Consider the following 22,201-nt stretch of genomic DNA (forward strand, 5'->3'; position numbering starts at 1 on the left):
GCCCATGGCCCAGAGGCACTGGACCCTAAGGAGGATACTCTGGGACACTTGTTGGATAACTGAGCTCCTTAGTCAAGGGTAGAAAAACACCGGCGCTAAGCACGCAGACGAAATAGTTCATCCCTGTCTTTTTTTTCCTTAGGATTCTAGTGGCTGTAGAGTCTGAGTCTCTCTCCAGACTCATTCAGCCTGAGAGCACCCCAACCACTGTTAGACTGGAAACTGGCTTCAGCCATTTAGAGGCCAGCATCACTGAGCCCCCGAGGCATGTGAATCCTTGTCGTTCTTCACTTAATTTTAACGACTCTGCTTCCCAGTGCGACCTCACCTGCACCATGAACCTCTCCGGCCCCTTTTGCGCCTGTGTGTTATTTTTCCACTGACATGTGGAGTCAGTCCCCCTGGAGGGAAAGGCACCCAAGACCTTATGATTTTTCTTTTCGTCTCTAAAGAAGACATGCATTCTCACCTTCCGGGGAGCCTGCCTTCCATTTCTCTTCTGCCCACACTCCCACGCTCCCATCCTCCAGCGCGGCTGCCCTCCATCAGGCATGGAGGGGGAAGGCAGCAGAAAGCCAGATCTCCCTACACCCCTCACAGCATGCCCTGCAGCACCCTGGTGTGTTCTTGTCTCTGCGTGAGATGGGCCCCCTACACCTGCCTGTCCTCTCTGATTGCAGCTCTGTCCCCAGGCAGGGGTGAAGGTGCCCTGGGGGAAGGTCTGGCCGGGAGGTTCCCAAAGAACCCTCCTCCTGGCTCCCTGCCTTTCTCTGAGATCCCATCTGAATAACCTCCCTGGTTTGAGGCTGCCTTTGTGGGCCAAGGAGCCAGAGTATGACTTCCTCTCCAAGAAGTGATGAAGAATGGGTCATTTTGTTGGGGGACAAATGACCTAGGGGAGTCGAGGCCCTTCGAGATCACAGGGTTAGTGTCTGGGAGGCTGTTCGGGTCCCGGTGCTATTATCGCCTGGCTGGGCAGTTGGAGGAGTCTGGGCTGGCTTCTCATCTCAGCTGCCCTCCCGCCTGCTGGGAACTCTGATGAAAATGGTGGCCTGAACCGTCTTCGCCGCGTACTTTGGGGAGTGGCAGTGCGGAGCCAGAAAGACCAGGGGAAGGAAGAAGATCCTTCCTTCCTTCCCCTCCTTCCTCCTTCCTTTTTTTTTTTCTTTAAGTGTTTTGGCCGTTTGAAAAACACTAAACGGACACAACAATGATTTTTAGTCTTATCATTTCCAGCAGTGTCAGTCCTTTATTCTTTTCCTAACAACTCGGCTCTTTGTCATAACTTGAAGGTTTGTTTGTTTTTTGAGAATGAAACAAAAAACAAGCACAAGTAATCTGTAAGTAATCCTCTAAAAGATTCCAGTAAGGCTTAAGACTTCTATAAAAGACATTAAAACCCTGTAATGGTCTCTTTCTGCTTTCATCCCTAGACTTAACTGCTGTGGGTCCTTTTCCAAGGGTTTTTTGGGTACGTTTGCTGCATGGATACCTAAACTCGCTCACTCACTCTGTTAGGTCATCTGTTGCTGCGTAACAAGTTATCCTGCAACCTAGAGGCTTAAAACAACCGCTGTTATCTCAGGGTCTGCTTCCAGTTGCAGCTCGGCTAAGTGCTTCTTGCTTAGGCTCTATCATGAGCTTGTAGGCAAGCTGACAGCTGGGGCCATGGTCTCATCTGAAGGCTTGACTGGAGGAGGATCTCTTCCAAGCTTGCTCATGTGGCTGTTGGAGCCCCAGGTCTTTGCTGGCTGTTGGCCAGAGACGTCAGTTCTTTGCCACGTGGTCCCCGTAGAGAAGCTCACACTATGGAAACTGGCTTCCGTCAGAGCAAACAAGCAAGAAAGTGAACAAGGCTGCCCCAAATAGAAGCCACAGTCTTTTGTAACCTCATCTCACAGACGACATCCCATCACTTTTGACATTTTGTGTCCATGAGAACGGATCACTACATCCAGCACACACTCAGTGGTAAGGAATGACATAAGGGCATGGATACCAGGAGGACCTTTAGGAGCCATCTTGGAAGCTGCCCACACTCCCCCCCCACCCCCTCACATCCATGCAGTCCTACACTCACATATGATCAGCTCCTCTGTGAGGGCTACTCTGTCTACCCTTTTAAGAACTGAAGCTCTCATCTCTTACCTTCCATCCCCTTCCTCTGCTTGCTCTGTCTTTATGGCACCCCTACCTTCTAATATTCTAAATTACTTATACACAACGTTTCTTTCTCTCCAACGGCCCATGAAGGCAGAGGGTTTTTTCCATCTGTTTTTCTGTTTCCCCAGCATCTACAACAGTGTCTGACACATTGGCACTCAATAAATATTTAATTAAATCGTCTATGCCTTGTTATGTAATTTGCTTTTTTGCCAGTACATCTTAGAGTATTTCCAACTCAGTGTATGTATAAGTTACCTCATTCTTTTTAATGGCTGCTTAATATTCCACATCTTGACCATCCCATAGGTCATTTCAACGTTGCCCTCTCGAGGGATACTTACTTGTTTCTGTGGCCTTGCTATTTAAGCTGCTGCAGACATCCTCATACATGCATCTTCATGCATATGTATGAGTAGGTATGGAAGAAAGGCCCCTAGAAGTCCTGCAATAGCTTTAAGTCCTGGGCTTTGTGTGGTTGAATCACATGAGGGGGTAATTACATAAGGGGGCTTTCGTTTGTTGTTTGTTTGTCTTTAAATAAAATCACATTAACTGTTTTCCCTTCTCTTGCCTTGACTTTGAATTTTTGCACAATTGGAAAATGCTTGTGTAGGGAGTTTAGGATCTCAGTTACCTGTCGTGCCCTGGGGTCTGGTCTGTGAGTTGCCCTTATGCTGCCTACATTCTGCTACTCTCTCTAGAGTTAGAATTCACTTGAAAGCGTGGTACCCTGCTTTATGCAAGGCATCATGGATAACATGGAGATAGAGCATTACTTTAGCTTTCTACCAATCAGTGAGTCAGAAATCAGCGTGAACAAGTCGTGGGCAAGAGAGGCCTTGGGACTGGGGTGGTCAGGACAGGCTTCTGTGGGTAGATGGGGCTTGAGCTGTCCCATGAGGAGAAGGACCTGAACAGGAAGGAGGGCAAGAGGGAAGACATTTTCGGTAGGCAAGCAGTTGTAAGTAGCGGGCACAGAAGGAAGAAGCAGTTTGCTGCTCAGCACCGAAATACCACAGGAGTCTGGTGGATTCGGATTGCTTTGCAATAACACCTGGCAATGTCAGGGGACATGCTCACAAGTTCGGTGGAACGTTCCATCAGCGTTGTCATCTGAAGAATGTTGGGCAACAGACAGTTGGCCAGTCAGTCCCTGGAAAGCTGAGAATGGTGGTTCTAGGGTGATTAAGACTCCCATATCTCTGTCCGGTGACATTTGGTGCCCCGTGTGACCCCCTGGGCAGCTACCCCTCTACCCTCCTTTATCATCTCCTGCCTGGGCCTCCACAGTCTGTCACGCCTGCCGCCTGCCAACCTGCATTACATAGTTATACTGTTTCCTATTGACAGTTGTTTACCTTCTGCCTCCGAGCATGGCATGACCCACTCTAACCTTCTCTGAAATCAAACCAGTTGCCCTGCCTCGTGCTCAAGGGCCAGATCACACTAACATAAGGAGGTTGCTGCAGGACACACAGCCATGGCGCTCTCATTGTTCTCAGAAGGCCGCTTGCTTTGGAAAAACTCCCAACAGCCTGACCCCCCCTCAGTGCCATCCTTAATCTCAGCTAAGAAAAGGCTGCAAACACGGAAAGAAAATCTCTCCAGAGGACAATAGAATGGATGGACAATAGAAAACATAGGCGAGTGCGCTGCGGCACTGCCCAGAACGCAGTAGGAGCTTGACAGTTATGAGTAAGTGGTAGCAGTAGAATAATGATTGTTCTTTTAATAGAGCCCCCCAGCAATCCAGCCCTGTTTCTTCCCTGCATGAATTATGCAGGTGAAGCCACTGAAAATGGACATTCAAGGCAGCCTGGACAGGGAAGCCTTAATCGGCTGATACTGGTGGCCCAGGGCTGATGGCCCTTGACCTTGGTGTTCACCAGTAGTGGTGGGGTGTGGAGGGCAGGAAGGACACTGTGGGTAGTTTGTTTGGTCCCCGTTAATGTGAGTGAACCTCCTGTTTCTTTAGGATCCAGCCAGCAGGTCCACTTAATTTTACTGGTCAGTGGACTCTGGATATCACCCCCCAGCCTCCAGGGGACCCATGTGGCTGCCTGAATTATCTCAAGTTTCCCTTCCTCAGCTGGCTTTGCTGTCATGTCTCCAAACTTTTTAAAGCACTTTCAACATCACTGTCTCGTGCCATTCATTTGAACAGACACATCATTGGGATTTTTTATTTCTTACCTATTAAGAAAGCTACATGGCTCTCCCAGGGAAATAACAGCGTCCTTAAAAATAAAAAGAAAAGTCTTTGAGGGAAAAAAAACTCAGAATTTTCAAAAGTACAAAATGCATTCCCTGAAGAGTATTTCTGTTCCATATGCCAACCCCCGCTAATTTTGTTACAACAGACAGGCTCAGCATTTTAACAGCAGAGGGCGCCAGAGGCTAAGTTATGTCGATCAGTTGCCCTTGCTAAGAAATTCTTTTAATTTGGTTGCTTGGTTCTCCCTTCTATCATCTCAGGAAGAGGCAGGAGGAAGCATTCACTGTGCTGGTGGAGCTCACTAAGGTGAGCTCAGTGTCAAAGGGTAGCTGCTGCTGTAGGGAGCGGGATACGGAATTTAGAACAGAGTGCTGGGGGTACGTGATGGGCCTGGAGGATTTCCAGCATCACTAGCAGTGAATTCAGTGAATTCGGTCAGCACCTTGGCCAAGCTGCTGTGCAGCTTCCTTATGTGTTTACGTTGTCTGAGAAAGGCCCCTCCCACCAGCGTCCCTACCTTTCACCCTCATTTTCAGTTCTGCGGACGTCTTGAGCTCCATAGCTCAGTTGAACCCTCCAAACCTGAGTTGGAGTCGGGGTAGGGGTGTGATCTGTGCTTTCCCTCCTTCTAGGCCAGTGACCAGGCCATGCTAGGGCCAGGAGGAGGCCCAGCTGCCCTACTTGGTTACATTCAGAAAGAGTTGTCTCTGTGTGTGTGTGTGTGTGTGTGTGTGTGTGTGAACAGACTTTAATTTTTAGAGAAGTTTCAGGTTTGCAGCAAAACTGAGAAGGTATAGAGCTTTCCCATGTGCCCTCCACTCTCACACACAGTCGGTCTCCCCCACTAACATCATCCCGCAGCAGAGCGGTACATTTGTTACAGTCAGTGGACTTACACTGACCCATTATCACTCAGTTGATGTTAGGGCTCGCTCATGGGATTGTACATTTCGTGATTTTGGACAGGTACAATGCATTGTATTCACCACTATAGCATCACACAGAGTAATTTCACAGCTCTAAAAATCCTCTGTGCTCTGCCTATATATCCTGGCTTCTCCCTAACCTTTTACTGTTTACATAGTTTTTCTTTCCCAGAATAGCATACAGTTGGATCCCTACAACACGGAGCCTTTTCAGATTAGCCTCCTTCACTTAGCAATATGAATATAATGTCCCTCCATGTCTTCTCATAGTTTAACAGTTAATTTCTTTATAGTGCTGAATAATATTCCACTGGGCGTGCCACAGTTTATTCACCTGCTGATGGACAACCTGGCTGTTTCCAAGTAAGGGTTATTAGGAATAAAACTGCTGGAAACATTCTTGTGCAGGTTTTCATGTGGACATAAATTTTCAGCTCATTTGGGTAAATGCCAGGAGTATGATAGCTAGATTGTATGGTTGAGTATATTTGGTTTTGGAAGAAACAACCAAACTGTCTTCCAAAGTGGCTTTACCATTTTGCGCTCCCACTAGCAATGAATGAGAATTCCTATTGCTTCATACATATCCTCGCCAGCATTTGGTGTCCATGTTTTGGATTTTGGCCATTTTTATAGGTGCGGTAGTGGTATTTTCAGTGTCGTTTTAATTTGCAATCCCTTAGTGACATATCATGTTGAACATCTTCAGTGGATGCCATCTGTATATCTTTGGTGAGGTTTCTGCTCAAGTCATTTGCCCAGTTTTTAATTGGGTTGTTCATTTCCTTATTGTTGAGTTTTAAGAATTCTTTGCATATTTTGGATAACAAGCCTTTATCAGATTGTCTTTTGCAAATATTTTCTCCCGTCTGTGGCTTGTCTTCTCAGTCCCTTGACAATGTCTTTTGCAGAGCAGAAGCCTTTGCTTGTAATCAAGCCCAGCTTATCAGTTCTTTCTTTCCTTGATCATGCCTTTGGGGTTGTATTTAAAAAATCCTCACCGTACCTAAGATCACCTAGGTTTTCTTCTACCTTCTAGGAGTTTCATAGTTTTGAGTTTTATCTTTAGGTCTGTGCTCCATTAATTTACCTGATGGATGTGAGGTCTGTGTCTAGATTCGCGTGTGTGTGTGTGTGGGTGTGTATGTGTGTGTGGGTGTGGGTGTGTGTATGTGGGTGTGGGTGTGGGTGTCTTGGTGTTTCAGCTCTCTTTGTTGGAAAAAACAATCTTTGGTCCATTGTACCCTTGCTCCTCTATCAAAGATCAGTTGTATAATTATAGGGATCTCCTTCGGCGCTCTCTGTTTCTGATCCGGTGATCTATTTGTCTTTCACCAATATACACGGTCTTAATATACCTTTGTGAATAAGTCTTGAAGTCAGATAGTCTCAGTCCTCCAAAGTTGCTCTTCTGAATATTGCGTTAGCTATTCCAGGTCTTTGCCTCTCCCTATAAACTTTAGACTCCCTTTGTCAATATCCACAAAGTAACTTTATGGGATTTTTTTATTGAAAATGCCTTAAGAATTGACACGCTAATAACACTAATATTTTCTACCTATGAACATGGAATGTCTCTCCCTTTGTTTAGTTCGTTTTTAAATTTCTTTCATCAGAGTTTTGTAGTTTTACTCCTATGGACTTTGTACATATTTTGTGAGATTTATACCTAAGTATTTTTTAGGTGCTAATGTAAATATCATCGTGTTTTTAACTTCAGATTCCACTTGATCATTGATGGTATATATGAAAATAATTGACTTTTGTATATTAGCCTTGCATCTTGCGTCCTTGCTATAATTGCTCATTAATTATAGAAGATTTTTTTCAGTTCTTTGGGATTTTCTAGATGGACAATCATGTCATTTGTGAATAAAGACAGTTTTATTTCCTCCTTTCCAATCAGTATACCTTTTATCTCTTTTTCTTCTCTTATTGTATTATCTAATACTTCCAATACAATATTGAAAAGGGATAGTGAGAGCAGACAACCTTGCCTCATGCTTAAAATTAGAAAACTTCTAGTTTCTCATTGGCAAGTATGATACTAGCTTTAGGTTTGTTGTAGATGTTCTTTATCAAGTACAGGAAATCCTTCTGTATTTCTTGGTTGCTAAGAGATTTGATCATGATAGGTGTTGGATTTTCCAAATGCCTTTTTCACATTATCAATAGAATTGTGTGGCTTTCCTTCTTGAGCCTATTGATGTGAAGGATTCCATTAACTGATTTTCAAATGCTGAGCTAGTTTTGCATACCTGCGATAAGTCCTACTTGTTTGTGGTTTATATTTATTCTTATGCATTGCTGGATTCAATTTGCTGGTATTTTGTTGAGGAGTTTTACATCTATATTCATGAGAGGGCTGCTGTTGTCTTTTCTTGCAATATCCTTTCGGCTTTCATCTTCCAGAAGATATTATAGAGAATCAGTATAATTTCTAACTTAAAGGTTTGGTACCATTCACCAGTCAACTCATCTGGGCCTGGTGCTATTTTGGAAAATTATTAATTATTGACTTGGTTGCTTTAATTGACCTTTTACATTGTCTATTTCTTTTCTGAGGTTTGGTAGAGTTTGTGTCTTTCTGAAATGGTTTTGTTGCATCCTGACAATTTTGAGAAGTTATATTTTCATTTTCACTCTATTCAAAATATTTTTAAATTTCTCTTGAGATTTCCTCTTGACCTCTGTGTTATTTCGCAGTGTGTTATTTAATTTCCAAGCATCTGAGGATTTTCCAGCCATCTTTCTATTATTGATTTCTAAGTTAATTCCACTATAGTCTGAAAGCAGACATTGTATGATTTTTTGTTGTTGTTGTTGTTCTTTTAAATCTGTTAGGGTGTGTTTTATGGCTCAGAATGTGGTCTGTCTTGGTAAATGTGCCATGTGAGCTTGAGAAGCGTGTGTACTCTGCTGTTGTTGGAAGAAGTAATTGCTAGACATAGTAGTCAATTATATTCAGTCGATTGATGGTGCTGCTGACTTTAACTATGTCTTTAGTGATTTTATGCCTTCTGGATCTACCCGTTTCTGATAGTAGAGTGTTGATGTCTCCAACTATAACAGTCGATTCATCTGTTTTCTCCTTGCAGTTCTATTTTTCCCTTGCATATTTTGATACCCTGCTGCTAGGTGCATGCACATTAAAGATTTAATGTCTTCTCTGAGAATTGATCCCTTTATCATTATGTAATGCCCTTTGCTATCCCTGTCAACTTACCTTGCTCTGAAGTCTGCTCCTTCTGAAATTAATATAGCTACGCCTGCCTTGTTTTTATTAGTGTCATCACAGTATATCTTTCTCCACGCCTTTAATTTTAATCTAAATATGTCTTCTATTTAAAGTATATTTCTTGTAGATTATTTACCTCAAAACCACAATGAGATACCACCTCACACCTGTCAGAATGGCTAACGTTAACAACTCAGGCAACAACAGATGTTGGCGAGGGTGCAGAGAAAGAGGATCTCTTTTGCACCGCAGGTGGGAATGCAAACTGGTGCAGCCACTCTGGAAAACAGTAAGGAGGCTCCTCAGAAAATTAAAAATAGAACTACCCTATGACCCAGCAATTGCACTAGTAGGTATTTATCCAAGTGATACAGGAGTGCTGTTTTGAAGGGGCATATACACCCCAGTGTTTATAGAAGCACTATCAACAATATTGAAACTATGGAAAGAGCCCAAATGTCCATTGATGGACAAGTGGATAAAGAAAATGTGGTACATATACACAATGGAATATTAGTCGCCAATCAAAAAGAATGAAATCCCGACATTTGCAACTGCATGGATGGAACTAGAGGGTATTCTGCTAAATGAAATTAGCCAGTCAGAGAAAGACAAATATCATATGACTTCACTCATATGAGGAATTTAAGATACAAAACAGATCAACCTAAGGGAAGGGAAACAAAAATAATATAAAAACAGGGAGGGGGACAAAACATAAGAGACTATTAAATATAGAGAACAAATTGAGGGTTGCTGAAGGGCTTGTGCAGGGGGAGATAGGCTAAATGAGTAAGGGGCATTAAGGAATTTACTCCTGAAATAATTGTTGCACCATATGCTAACTAACTTGGATGTAAATTTAAAAATAAATAAATTAATTTAAAAAAATGTAACCTCAAAAAAAGGTATATTTCTTGTAGATTAAATATAATCAGGTCCTGTTTTTTGATCCACTCTAAAAATATCTCTTAATTGGCATACAGTTGACCCTTGAACAACACAGGTTTGAACTGCGTGGGTCCACTTATATGTGGATTTTTTTATAGCACTGTAAATGTATTTTCTCTTACTTATTACTTAATAACATTTTTTCCTCTTTGTTAAAAGAATATAGTATATAATGCATACAAAATATGAGCTCATCGACTATTTCTTATCCATAAGGCTTCCAGTCAACAGTAGGCTACTAAATGTTAAGTTTTGAGGGAGTCAGAAGTTACGCTTGAATTTTTTACTATGCAGGGGGTCAACACCCCTAACTCCTATGCTGTTCAAGGGTCTACTATATTTAGATCATTGACATTTAAAGTGATTATTGATATAATTGGATTAATAACTACCATTTTTGCTGCTATTTTCCATTTGATGCCCTTGTTCTTCCTATTTTTATTCCTTTTTTTCTTTTTGTGTTTTCAGCTATTTCATACGATTCCATTTTCTCTTTTTTTTTTAACATATCAATTACTCTTTTTTTGTTTTTTACTTATCTTTGTGGTTGCCTAGTGTTTGCAATATACATTTACAATTAATCCAAATCCACTTTCAAATAACATTCTAATGTTCCAGGGGGTAATGCAAGTGCGTTATAGTAACAAAATAATCATAAGTTCTTCCACTCCATATAGCATTGCTGTCATTCATTTCCCTTACACATAGGCACACATATTTATATACATATGATGAACATAAGCATATGTAAGTGGGTGTATTTTTGCCATTATTTTGAGGAACTGTTATTTCCTAGATCAAGGAAGACTAAGGAAAACCAAGTTTTTATTTTACCATCACTGTTCCTTCTCTGATGGTCTTTGTTTATACAGATTTGAGTTTCTGACTGATGCTGTTTTCCTTCTCCCTGAAGAACTTCTTTTAACATTTCTTGCAAGACAAGTCTGCTGGCCATGAATTCCCTCAGTTTTTATTTGTTTGAGAGAAGTCTTTCTTTCTCCCTCACTTTTGAAGAATAATTTCACAGGATACAGTATTTTATGTTGGTGGTTTTTTGTTTTTTTTTCTCAGTACTTTAAATATTGCACTCTGTTCTCTTGTGCTTGGTTTCTGGGGATGAGTCAGATGTAGCTCTTATCTTTGCTGCTCTGTAGGTCAGGTGTTATTTCCTTCTGGCTTCTTGCAAGAATATTTTTTCTTTATCTTTGATTTTCTGAAGTTTATGTATGACATGCCTACGTATAGTTTGTTGTTGTTGTTATTATTACTATTATTTTGTCGTATATCCTGTTTGGTATTCTCTGAGCTTCCTAGATCTGTGGTTTGGTGTCTGACATTAATTTGAGGCCATTCTCAGTCATTTTTGCTTCAAATATTTCTTCTGTTTATCTCTGTCTTCTTCATCTGGTGTTTCTATTTTCTAGTCCCATCGTTCTTAGACAGCCTCTCTTTTCTTTAGTCTTTTGTTTTTCCTCTTTGTTTCTGTTTTGGAATTTTTTTTTTTTGACACATCCTCAAACTGAGAGATTATTTCCTCGCCCGTGTCCATTGTACCAATGGCATTGGCAGAATGCCCAGCAATGGCATTCTTCATTTCTTTTTTTTTAATTTTTAAATGTTTATTTATTTTTGAGAGAGAGAGAGACAGAGCATGAGTAGGGGAGGGGCAGAGAGAGAGAGGGAGACACAGAATCTGAAGCAGGCTCCAGGCTTTGAGCTGTCAGCACATAGCTCCACATGGGTCTGAAACTCACAAACCCTGAGATCATGACCTGAGCTGAAGCTGGATGCTCAACAGACTGAGTCACCCAGGCTCATTGCATTCTTCATTTCTGTTAAGTGTTTGTGATCTCTAGAATTTCCTTCTGATTCTTCCTTAAAGGGATTTCCATCTCTCTGCTTATATCGCCTATTCTCACATGCCGTCTACTTTATTGATCAGAGCCCTTAGCAAATTAATCATAGCTGTTTGAAACTCCCAGTCTGATAATTCCAACATTCCTGCCATGTCTGGGTCTGGTTCTGACTGCTTGCGCTGTTCCTTGAAACTGTGTGTTTCACCTTTTTAGAATGCCTTTTAACTTTTCTTGATAGCTGAACGTGGTGTACTGGGTAAAAGGAACTGCAGTAAATAGGCCTTTAATAAGGTGGTGGCGAGGGTGTGGGGGAGGGGAAGCATTCTATAGTCCTATAATTAGATCTCAGTGTTTGCCTGAACCTGTGCCTCTGAACTATGAGCTTTGTGAGTGTTACTCAGTGTTTACTGTTTTTCTTTTCCCTCTCACCTTAGGTAGGACAGTATGGCTGGAGGGGGCTGGAGTTGGGTATCTTTCTTTTTCCACATGGAAGGCAAGAAGACACTGGGTTGGGTATTTCCCTCCTCCCACAGGCAAAGCTACAGCAGCTAGCTGGGGTATTTTCCTCCCCCCGCAGGTCAGGTAGGATCTGATAAAACTACAATAGTTGAGGTTCTCGTAAGATAGTTTCTCCTAAAAGCAGGCCTTGTTAAGAACAAAGGATTCTGGTTTATTTCAAAAACAGTTACTCTCCCCCCCCCCGCCCCCCCGCACACCCCCACTGCCGCCAGAAGCATAAGGGAATTTTTCTTCAGGGTTTACTGTGAAACCCTGGTCAAACTCCTAGAAGCAAAACTGACAAAGATGTGGGGGCCCCTATGACTGACCGGGTCAGCCCAGAGTTCAGACTCTCAACCTTGTCCTCCCAGAGACTCCAGCACTTTGCCAATTTTGCTTCGGTTTCCCGGCCCCAGCCCCTCCCCACAGAGGTTGCTGCTGGGGACTTTCTGCCCCGTGAGTTGTGGTTCACTGTAGCTACCCGCCCCCCCACCCCAGTCTGTCTGGTTCATTTTGGCGGCAGCGTGTGCCCTGTGACCTTCCTTCTCTGGTAAATCTGAGAAGAATGGGTTTTTCGGTCTGTGTTCAGCTTTGTACTTGTTGGGACCCAGTGATGTCATCCAGGCTGGAAACTGGAATGGTTGATATTTTCACTTGAGATGCTCTATGCCAAGGACAGCTAAGTGATGTGGGCAAAACAAGGGTTTCAAGCACAGCTTTTATTCCTTTGAAATTGGAGCTTAGATTTGAAAGGAGCCCTGGAGGTCACCTTCTTCAGTGGCCTCGCGTTCAGATGGGCATCTCAGTAGGCTCTACCGCAGGCACTTCTCTCTGGGTAATATTCCCACATTTTGGCAAAGTAGCAGAGTGTGCTGTGTATATGCAACCCATTTGTGCTCAGGATCCACATGAACTTTCTCCAGATAAGCCAGCTACGTTCTCTTCCGGTCACTGGTCTGTTCCCTGAAAGGAAATGTAATGTGCTCTTCATCCACCAACAGTGATCTCTGTTGGGCGTTTGGGTGGATGCTTTTAGTTCTGTGTGATTTTTATCTTTCTCTTTTTGTCTTTCTGCATTTTCCAAATTCTGTCAAATGACCACGTATTACGTTTATGAGCAGAAAAAAACGACGAGATAACATTTCAGTCATGAATGTTGGAGGTCTCCTCTCTGTGTCTCCTCACAGTCTGCAAGATGAACGTCCATCGCCGCTGTGAGACCAACGTAGCCCCCAACTGTGGAGTAGACGCCAGAGGCATTGCCAAGGTCCTGGCTGACCTAGGCGTCACTCCAGACAAAATCACCAACAGTGGCCAGAGGAGGAAAAAGGTAACTGGCTATTTGGGGTGTTTCTGGAGCTCTGTGAATCCATTGTCTCTGTGCGGGCTTCCTGAGAGCCCCATAGAGTGAGCTTCTAAGATCGCTGGGTTTGAGATGCTGCACTCAAAAATAGCATGTGCTTAAAGGGGAGGGAAAGAAAAGAAAAGAAAAGAAATCAGGCAGGCGACATTAAAGGCTCCTTCAGTTCCAGAAGTTGGGGGGGTGGGGGACAAAGTAAGTTCCATTCCTCGAGGAAACATGAGATGAGGACTTTGGAATCCCCTCTAGAAAAAGCACCATTCTAGACAAGGAAACAGGCTTATCTGCCTCCAGAACTGGAATGAAAGCAATGTCAGTGTTTGAACTTCGCCCCCTGGTATTACTGTAATGAGGATAAATGGACAAAAAGCTGGAACCACATTCTTTTCTAGGGAGCAAGCCAAGAAGATCTGTGCTAGTGCCCGCACTCAGCTGCCCAAGGGACATGGTTAATGCCCCGTGACATGAAACATCTGGGCCTTTCTTGGGAGACCCGAGCCCCGTCTCTACCCGTGTGACATTCGGAATGTCACTGGGAAGAGATCCATTTGCTAAAATGCTATTTTGGTAAGTCAGGGCCCACAGATGTAAACAGAGCTAAAGGCATCCATAGCATTTTGTTTGAAGGCCCTTCTTAGCCTTGGCTCCCAGCCTAGAAAATGTAAGAGTCTTTGAAAGAATCAGTTATGAGAAAATCAGAACCATGTTTAACGGGGCAAGAAGTTCTGGTGGAGGTGAGAGGCAGGCAGTGGTCCTCATCGCCTGGGACCAGGCATTCGCAGACACTTGCTAGAAAAGTAAGCCTGACATCGGGTGCTCTACACTTTTGACTCCCAATGTTCTCCCCAAATCCTGCCCTAAAATACCTTCTGAAGGGCTCCATGTTTGCCTTCTTTTAGAAGCTGCCCACGCCCTTTCCCGGATGCATCTCAGAAGAGCCCTTTCCCTTGAGTGAGGAGGTGTGGATGGTTTTCATCTTCTTAAACTCCTCCTTCTCTACCTTCTCAATAAGCACAACTGTCTTGCAAAGTCGGAGGAGAACTTTCTTCTCCCCAGTTGGTTAGCTACGGAATTTTGTGCTTCTGGTGACTCTCAGCTCTGTAAATCCCACCAGTGGAAACAGGACTTCAGTTAGTGACCCAAGGCATCACAATTGCAAGCAGAATGTCAGCACCCAGGAATGTTAGACCCCCACCGAAGAGGCAGGTTAAGTAAATACCTTGTGATGTCAGTGTTGGACATACACATTTATGAGCTCTAGAGAGAGCCCTTTTCAGGACATCCGGCCTTTTTCCTTGCTAGAAGTAAATTGAGACAGAACCATCATTAATTGTCATGAAGCATTTAAGAGAAAACTCAGTACACACCTGTCCCCCCCGCCCCCCCCAAGCCCCGATTGACATGGGCCATAATGCCAATAACCAGCTACCATCTGTCTGTCTGAGATGTGGGTGCACCTGATGGTAAGAAGCCAACATGGAGAAACTCAAGAAGAGACAGAGTTAAAGACTGAAGGATCCTGATCTTTTTATTGCTGGTTTGCTTCTGATGCAAACGCTGGGAAAAAGCCACATGACCCAAGTAGTGGCTCGACTTAGTGTGCAAGGAAGGGAGAGAGATGCTCTTGCTCAGAAGCTAAATGGGCTTTTTGCAAGAGTGTCAGGCTTGCTGGAGTGTTGTTTGTCTTCACGTCGCCCTTTGCAAGTAGTCCCTCACCCAGCGAGGACGTGTGCACACAGTTCCAGATCAGGAGTGAAATAGAGAAGTACGTGTGACCACTTAGTCCAAACCTCTAATGTTAGTAGGAACTCCAAATGGGCGTCCCAACATCTGTGCCAGGAAATAGACTTCACTGGAGGGCGTCCTATTAAAATTTGCCAACCGATATCAATGCACCTAAAAATATTTATTGAGCTTCTGCTAAAGGTATCATTTTGTGCAAGGGGCCAGAAGCCATACCCATGCTCGATAGAGTCTTACCTTCAAAGACCCTATAGTCTCCCTGAGGTGAGCGCCCCACATAAGTTTCCCCATGCAGAAGCCATGAACTAAACACAGCCAAACAAGATGACGGAGAACCATGAAAACTCACATTGCTTGTATCGGTGAGGGGGTTTTCATGGCAGGGGTACAGTTGTGCTTTGCTTAGACGGGTCAGTTGTCTCTGTGTAGGATAAAGACTGAACAAACCTCAGTCTCTAAGTTTTTATTTTCATTCCAGTAGGTTGCCCCATAGTGTAGTGTTGGGTTCTGGCGTACGACATAGTGACGCAGCACTTGCGTACATCACCACATGCAGGCTCTGGTCTTCCCCTTAAGTATTGGGTGAGACCTAAGTCTGTGCTTTCCGAGTGTCAGTTCAGCAAGTGCTGCTGTGTACCAGGGATCCTACAGCCCTCGCTCGGGTCCAGCATCTTGGCGGTTCTGACCTGGGGGGAGCTCCCCACCTCCTTCTCACGTCTCTCCCCCCCCCCCCGTACCCCGCCCTCTCTCTCCCTCTCTCTAGCTCATCGCTGGCGCCGAGTCTCCACAGCCTGCTTCTGGAAGCTCACCATCTGAGGAAGATCGATCCAAGTCAGCACCCACCTCCCCTTGTGACCAGGGTGAGACCCTCAGATTTGCTTTGTGACCTCTGAGCAGTGTCATCGGAAGGACCGAGGGTGTCAGCCACTGCTGACTTGTTAGCTGCTTTTTTCTCTCTACAAGTATTTCTTGAGGGAGAGGCACCAAATGGCAGTACTCGCCTTAAACCCTGTCCGTGCCAGGGTAAGAGAGAAAGAGCAGGGGATGCTGTGGCTCTTTCTTTACTCCTGCCTCTTCCCTAGGGCTCCAAGTGTAGGAAAGTGCCCCGGGCCTTCTGTGTGTCTGTACCACTCAGCTGAGAGCAACTTCCTTCCTGACTCTCATCATGATACCCAAAAGCTGAGAGCAGGGGTGGGCAGAGGCAGGAGCGCCAAGCACAGAACAGACCAGAGAAGGGAGGAAGCGGGCTCTAGGCCTGAGCCCTTCCTAAAGCTCAACTTAGGATGTTTCCCTTTTCCCCATAAGAATATGCCTCCCGTGGTCGAAGTTTCTGAATTCTGCAGGCATCCAAGAATGCTGAGGGGAGACTAACGCGTTTAAAACCTTCCCCTCTGGTGCCCAGACCCAGGCGCCCCTGGGAAGGGACATCTGCTTCTGCAGAGCAGGGATAATCATCATTATGTGACAATAGTCCCCTGATTTTCCGCAGCCCCTGTTGCTTTCCTTCTCTTAATCTTTTGCTCACACGAGCCCTGTGTCAGTGTTCCATCCCTGGCCCCATGTTACAGGGCAGGAAGTGGAAGATCAGAGAGGCAAAATGTTCTGTCCAAAGGCCTGGAACTAAGTCAGCAGTAAGAGAGACACCGTACCCATCCTGGTTTTGGGACCCCAGCTCAGAATCTGTGCTGTCACACCCTCCCTGGGAGTGTGACCCATGTCAGCATACCCAGGAGTGGACAAGACAGCTACGGAACACTGTGGCCATCCCGAGGTCCCGAAGTAGTCGGCCTGTGTCCTTCCTCTCGCTGCTCTCATTAGCTTCCTGTGTCTTTATACTCTGCTCAATTCCGAAAAAGATTTGGTCCATTCATGTGTAATCCAGTGGCACTCGGGGGGCCTCCAGACTAGTGGGTATTATCCTAGAACCGGTGCGGGTGTTTGCATGCGCCCCGTGTTAGTGCTGAGGCCTCCTTTGGGAGCTTCAAGGAGACGGGCTATATGGTAGAGATGCCCCAGTGAAAGGGAGCTGGCTGGAGTTTCTAGGCCCAGCTCCTGTCCCCCTGCTGCCCAGACGCGGCAGGACACTGTGCCTGTCTTCGTCTCCGGTCAGTGCAGGCACCGGATTCGCCAGCAGTGGTGGGGCCACAAATCGATGCAAAGACCCTCTTAGCCAGACACAGCATTGCTGAGGATAACAGGGGATATCACTGGGTGTAATATGGAAACCAACTTGACAATAAACTATTTTAAAAAAAGAAAGAAAGAAAAAAATTAAAAACAAAACAAAACAAAACAAAAAAAACAGGGGATATCACATAGTTTCTCTTCCTTCCAGGGCAAGAACGCCCAGAATGACATTTTCTTCAAGCCCTAGAACCCCTAACCACCAAGTTCTGTTTTCTAAAATCCATTTAAGAGTTCGCCTTGAAAACTGAGACTTTGAGCCGTTCGCTGAGACTAGATTTTATACATAGTAGAGGCATAAGTGAGAGGAAACAGCCGAATTGGCAAAGGGGAGAGCTTTAGACTCGGGGACCACCCTCGCCCTGCCCTCCCCTCCCCCCCTCCCCACAGCACGTCTCAGAGGAGCCGGACTCCAGGTCTGAGAAACATGCAGACTCCTTGAGCGAGCTCTCATCGGCCTCAGTCCTTGCAAAGAAGCTACAGATCTCGTTATGTCGAGCAGCACGTGCTTATCATGCCTACCCCTGATTCCTAAGGGTTAATGGTCTGTGTTCCCCTTCGACCATCCCAGCTATTCATGGGCCTCTCTTAAAACCGGAGTGTGCTTTTGGTGCCCACTTCTACGATGAGGAGTGTGTGTGTGCCTTGGTGAATGAATAGCCAATAATAAAGCTTCCCCAAACAGAAAAGGTCAGAGGGTCATCCAGTGTTATCACCGCCAGGTAGTTTGGGTCATGTGCTCTGCAGGCACAGGACCGTCCCACGGTTGTGAAATGGAACCGAGGAATCCCTGCCCCGGCTCAGATCATTTTACAGCATGTCAGCCTCGGGAAACAATTCTTCCGTTAATGATAAGCCCACTGCTCATTTGGTTTCATATCCTTGTAGGAGGTGGGTGTTAGAATAAATGCAACAACAGGACCAAGTAAAGTGCTTTGCAAATTAAAGGCTTCCTCGTCCTAGCTTTTGATACAGTCTTATCACCAGTGATGACTGCGATGACTGTTGTCAGCCATTGTTCTAAGTTTCAAAGGGAACTTGACAGGTACCTGTTGCCTTTGAGGCTCTGCGGCGTCCCAGACAAGGCCAGGATTCCTACACCATGCCTAAAATAACCGGCCAAGGGGGATTTCAGAGAGAGGGCCGAGTTTTTGTGTAATCTGAAGGCATCGGCTGGTGGGGACTGTGTCCTCCTCCTCTTTGCAGACCGAGATGCCGATGAAAGCGTGTACCCGACGCGTACACTGGGGGCCGATGAAAGCGCGTACATTACATGTACGTTAGGTGCCAGTGAGCGTGGACGTTACATGTACATTAGGTGCACAGTGAAAGCGTGTAGATCAAATGAGCGTGTGAAGAGATGTTGCGCTGGATCGGCTGCTGTGAAGAACCAGAAGGAGGGTGGAGGCCTCAGACTTGGGGTCAAGGGGACGTTCCGAGTGCCGGGTCCTGATGGGAAAGGACCTTGAGGCAGGCACTAACGGTGATCTCTTGTCACCCTTGGCTCTAGAAATAAAAGAACTTGAAAACAACATTCGGAAGGCCTTGTCGTTTGACAACCGAGGGGAGGAGCACAGAGCCGCGGCCTGCAGCGATGGCCACCTGGCGAGCCCCGGCGAGAACGGCGAAGTGCAGCTGAGCCAGGCCAGGCGCTTGGGTCTGGATGAGTTCACCTTCATCAAGGTGCTGGGCAAAGGCAGCTTTGGCAAGGTGTGTGGGATGCGTGGGTACAACATCTGACTTTCTCTGCTCCGTGGCATTGCCTCATCTGTCTGATCTAAATCAGATTCAGCTATGGGGCGCCTGGGTGGCTTAGTCGGTTAAGCGTCCGACTTTCGCTTAGGTCATGATCTCGCGGTTCGTGGGTTCGAGCCCCGCGTCGGGCTCTGTGCTGACTGCCAGCTCAGAGCCTGGAGCCTGTTTCAGTCTGTGACTCCCTCTCTCTCTGACCCTCCCCTGCTCACGCTGTCTCTCTCTCTCCTAGAAATAAGTAAAACATTAAAAAAATAAAAAAATAAATAAATCAGATTCAGCTAGAACATTTCAGCCCAGTCTTACTGCGTCTTCCTGCCTTGCTCTGTGGAAACGGCCTGCGGCCGAGCAGGTGGGAGCCCGGGTTCTGCTGCTAAGTAGCTGTGAGACTTCAGTGTAGTCACTGAACGTCTTTGGGACTCAGGCTTTCTCACTTGTCAACCTGTGACACAGGCATCCAGGGAGATCATGGGTAAGGGAACACTTTGAAAAGCTTAAATTGCTTTACATGAGCTTGGCTTCCTGTGAGCAATACCAGTAGCGATACATTTCTTCCCTTCCTCAGAGCTTCATGCGAACTTCTGGCTTTCACTGGTAACCAAGACTTTAAGAAATGAACTCCAGAATCTTGGCCTTCAGTGAGGCTAGAGCTCAAAGCAAATCTGTGGGTTATTTTAAAAGGTAAATGCTATTGAACTGACTTTTCTGGCATTTACTACATGTTGTAGTAAATTCACACATTGTGTAAATTCTCCACATTGGCAAAGGAATGAGGCCATCTCATGCCTTGGGTTTTGCTTTGTCCTCGAGGCCAGTCTCCCTGTCCCTCTTCACACTGGGATGAGCAGAACGTGTAGGGTATGGTGCCGAGTGTGTCCCATGAAGCTTTCGTGGTGATCAGGCACCATTCCGATGGCAGAGCGAGGTGGGTAAATCCTCTCTGTTCATTTTAGAAAGCAGGTGGAAAGGGCAGAGAGCCTGGGATGCTGGCTAATCTTTCAGCCGAGACCCCCGATTACTCCCTTGCCCTTCTTAAAGGCAGGAGTTCACGGGAGGTATCTCCCCAGGCCCTGCTCTGGGCTGCAGGCCCCAGCCCTCCCCTCCCCCTCAGCTCCCCAGGGTCACGTGCCCTCCCATGTCCAAACTCTTCAGAGCACCAGCCAGTGGGTCAGCCATCTTGCCGAGCTGCAGGCCCGCTCTGCCACTCTCTGCAGGGAACAGCCCAGGAAGCCTTCAGGCTGGGGGCCTGCCCCCGGCCCCTCACCTGCCCCATCTCCTCCTGAGATCACTGTAGTGAGAAGGTAACCGAAGTGGGTGGAAATAACAACTGCTGAAGCAATCCGTCACATTCTTCAAAGACTGCGTAAGAAAGAAGCGAGCCCCAGTCCCAGGGTCCAGGCCTGATTCTGGGATGTGAGTAGCTTCACTTTTGAGTGAGAGTCAAGGTAAACAAGCAGGCTCAGAGTTTCTAGGTCTCCAGACTGTGTTGGCAGGACGGGAGCTTGGAAGACTCCGGAGCATTTAGGTTGTTTCTTAGGAAATATCACAGCCAACGTTGGAGCCAGTTTGAAAGAGCGTGTTGCGTGTGGGCGATGAAAGGTCCTTAGGTAGCCCCCTGAATTCCCTCTCGAGGCTTCTGAGTTCCCCATTCTTGAGCTCTGGAAGCACACTTCGGAGGGCTGTGCTTAGGAGCTGATTGTTCAAAAGGAGGAAGACTTGTCACGTTGTGCAGAAATGAATGCAAAAATATCAAACGACAGGAAACCTTCAATAAAACTGTTCATTCGCCCTCTGGAAACGGAATCCCATTCCCAGTGTCAGAAGAAACACAAAGGCGAACATGACTGATGTAGTTACAGAAGGACAAGTGACCCTGTCTGAGAGAAGATCGAACGGGAAATCCTAACACAGGCTTAGACAAACCTTGACAGAAAGCAAAGTGTTAGCATCTTTACATACCAAACTCCTACAGGCTCCTAAGAAGACAATATAAAGTAGTAGATAACTAACAAAGTGACCTCGACAAATATAAAACTGACAGTTCACACAAATACAATTAGAGGGAAAAAAATTTAAAGTTTCTCTAAATACAGAGAACAAACTGAGGGTTGCTGGAGGGGAGGGGGAATATGTACTAAATGGATGATGGGCGTTAAGGAGGGCACTCACTGGGGGGCGCCTGGGTGGCTTAGCCAGTTAAGCATCTGACTTTCACTTAGGTCATGATCTCGCGGTTCGTGGGTCCGAGCCCCGCTTTGGGCTCTGTGCTGACTGCCAGCTCAGAGCCTGGAGCCTGTTTCAGTCTGTGACTCCCTCTCTCTGGCCCTCCCCTGCGCGCGCTGTCTCTCTCTCTCTCTCTCTCCTAGAAATAAATAAAACATTTAAAAAAAAAAAAAGGGCACTCATTGGGATGAGCACTGGGTGTTGTATGTAAGTGATAAATCACAAAATTCTACTCCTGAAACCATTATCACACTATATGTTAACTAAAGTGGATTCAAATAAAATTTAAAAATTAAAAAAAAAGCTTCCTTGCAAATTAAAACAGCCTGGAGGTTATATATCACACCTGTTTTGTGAGCAAAAACACTTTATTTTTCTTTTAACATTTATCTATTATTGAGAAACAGAGACAGAGCATGAGCAGGGGAGGGGCAGAGAGAAGGGGAGACACAGAATCTGAAGGAGGCTCCAGGCTCTGAGCTGGCAGCACAGAGCCTGATGTGGGGCTCGAACCCACATCCTGTGAGATCATGACCCAAGACAAAGTCAGACGCTTAACTGAGTAAGCCACCCAGGTGCCCCAGAGCAAAAAGACTTTTTAAGGGAAAACACCCAAAGTTGCCATAAAACTAAAGCACCTCCATGTTCCTTGTGGCAAATTCTATTGTACATCCTTTTTGAAACTCAAGGAATGTGCAAAATGGTTAACCCTGTAATCAACTTCTAAGACTTTCTAGCTTAAGGATGTGGCCAAAAAAAGAAAAAAACAAGTACATGTACAAAAACACCTAATCCAATTTATTTATGTAGTATTTAACAATTAAATTCCACTTAAGTGTCTAATATGAGGTAAGCAGTTAAGTGAATTGTAATATTGTTTATTTTTTTAATTTTTTAAGTTTATTTTGAGAAAGAGAGCATGTGCGGGGGAGGGGCAGAGAGAGACGGAGAAAGAGAATCGCAAGTAGGCTCTGTGCTCTGAGCTCAGAGCCTGATGTGGGGCATGAGCCCACCAACCGTGACATCATGAGCTGAGCTGAAAACAAGAATCAGATGTTTAACTGACTGAGCCACCCGGGCGCCCCAGTA

General features: G+C 45.4%; 1 protein-coding gene across 10 annotated transcripts in view; it reads left to right on the forward strand.

The window, feature by feature from the left end:
- Positions 1–22,201, forward strand: part of PRKCE (protein kinase C epsilon) — a 493,249-nt gene that overhangs the window by 321,255 nt on the left and 149,793 nt on the right. For all 10 annotated transcript variants that reach the window (XM_039222525.1, XM_039222528.1, XM_039222530.1 and 7 more), the window contains 3 exons: positions 13,038–13,180; positions 15,717–15,813; positions 18,648–18,847. In XM_039222525.1, the coding sequence (XP_039078456.1) occupies positions 13,038–13,180; positions 15,717–15,813; positions 18,648–18,847 (440 nt within the window). The remainder of the gene's footprint in view (positions 1–13,037; positions 13,181–15,716; positions 15,814–18,647; positions 18,848–22,201) is intronic.

This window comes from Hyaena hyaena, unplaced genomic scaffold (assembly GCF_003009895.1).
Source record: "Hyaena hyaena isolate Hyena2069 unplaced genomic scaffold, ASM300989v1 scaffold_1147, whole genome shotgun sequence".
Classification (NCBI taxonomy): domain Eukaryota; kingdom Metazoa; phylum Chordata; class Mammalia; order Carnivora; family Hyaenidae; genus Hyaena; species Hyaena hyaena.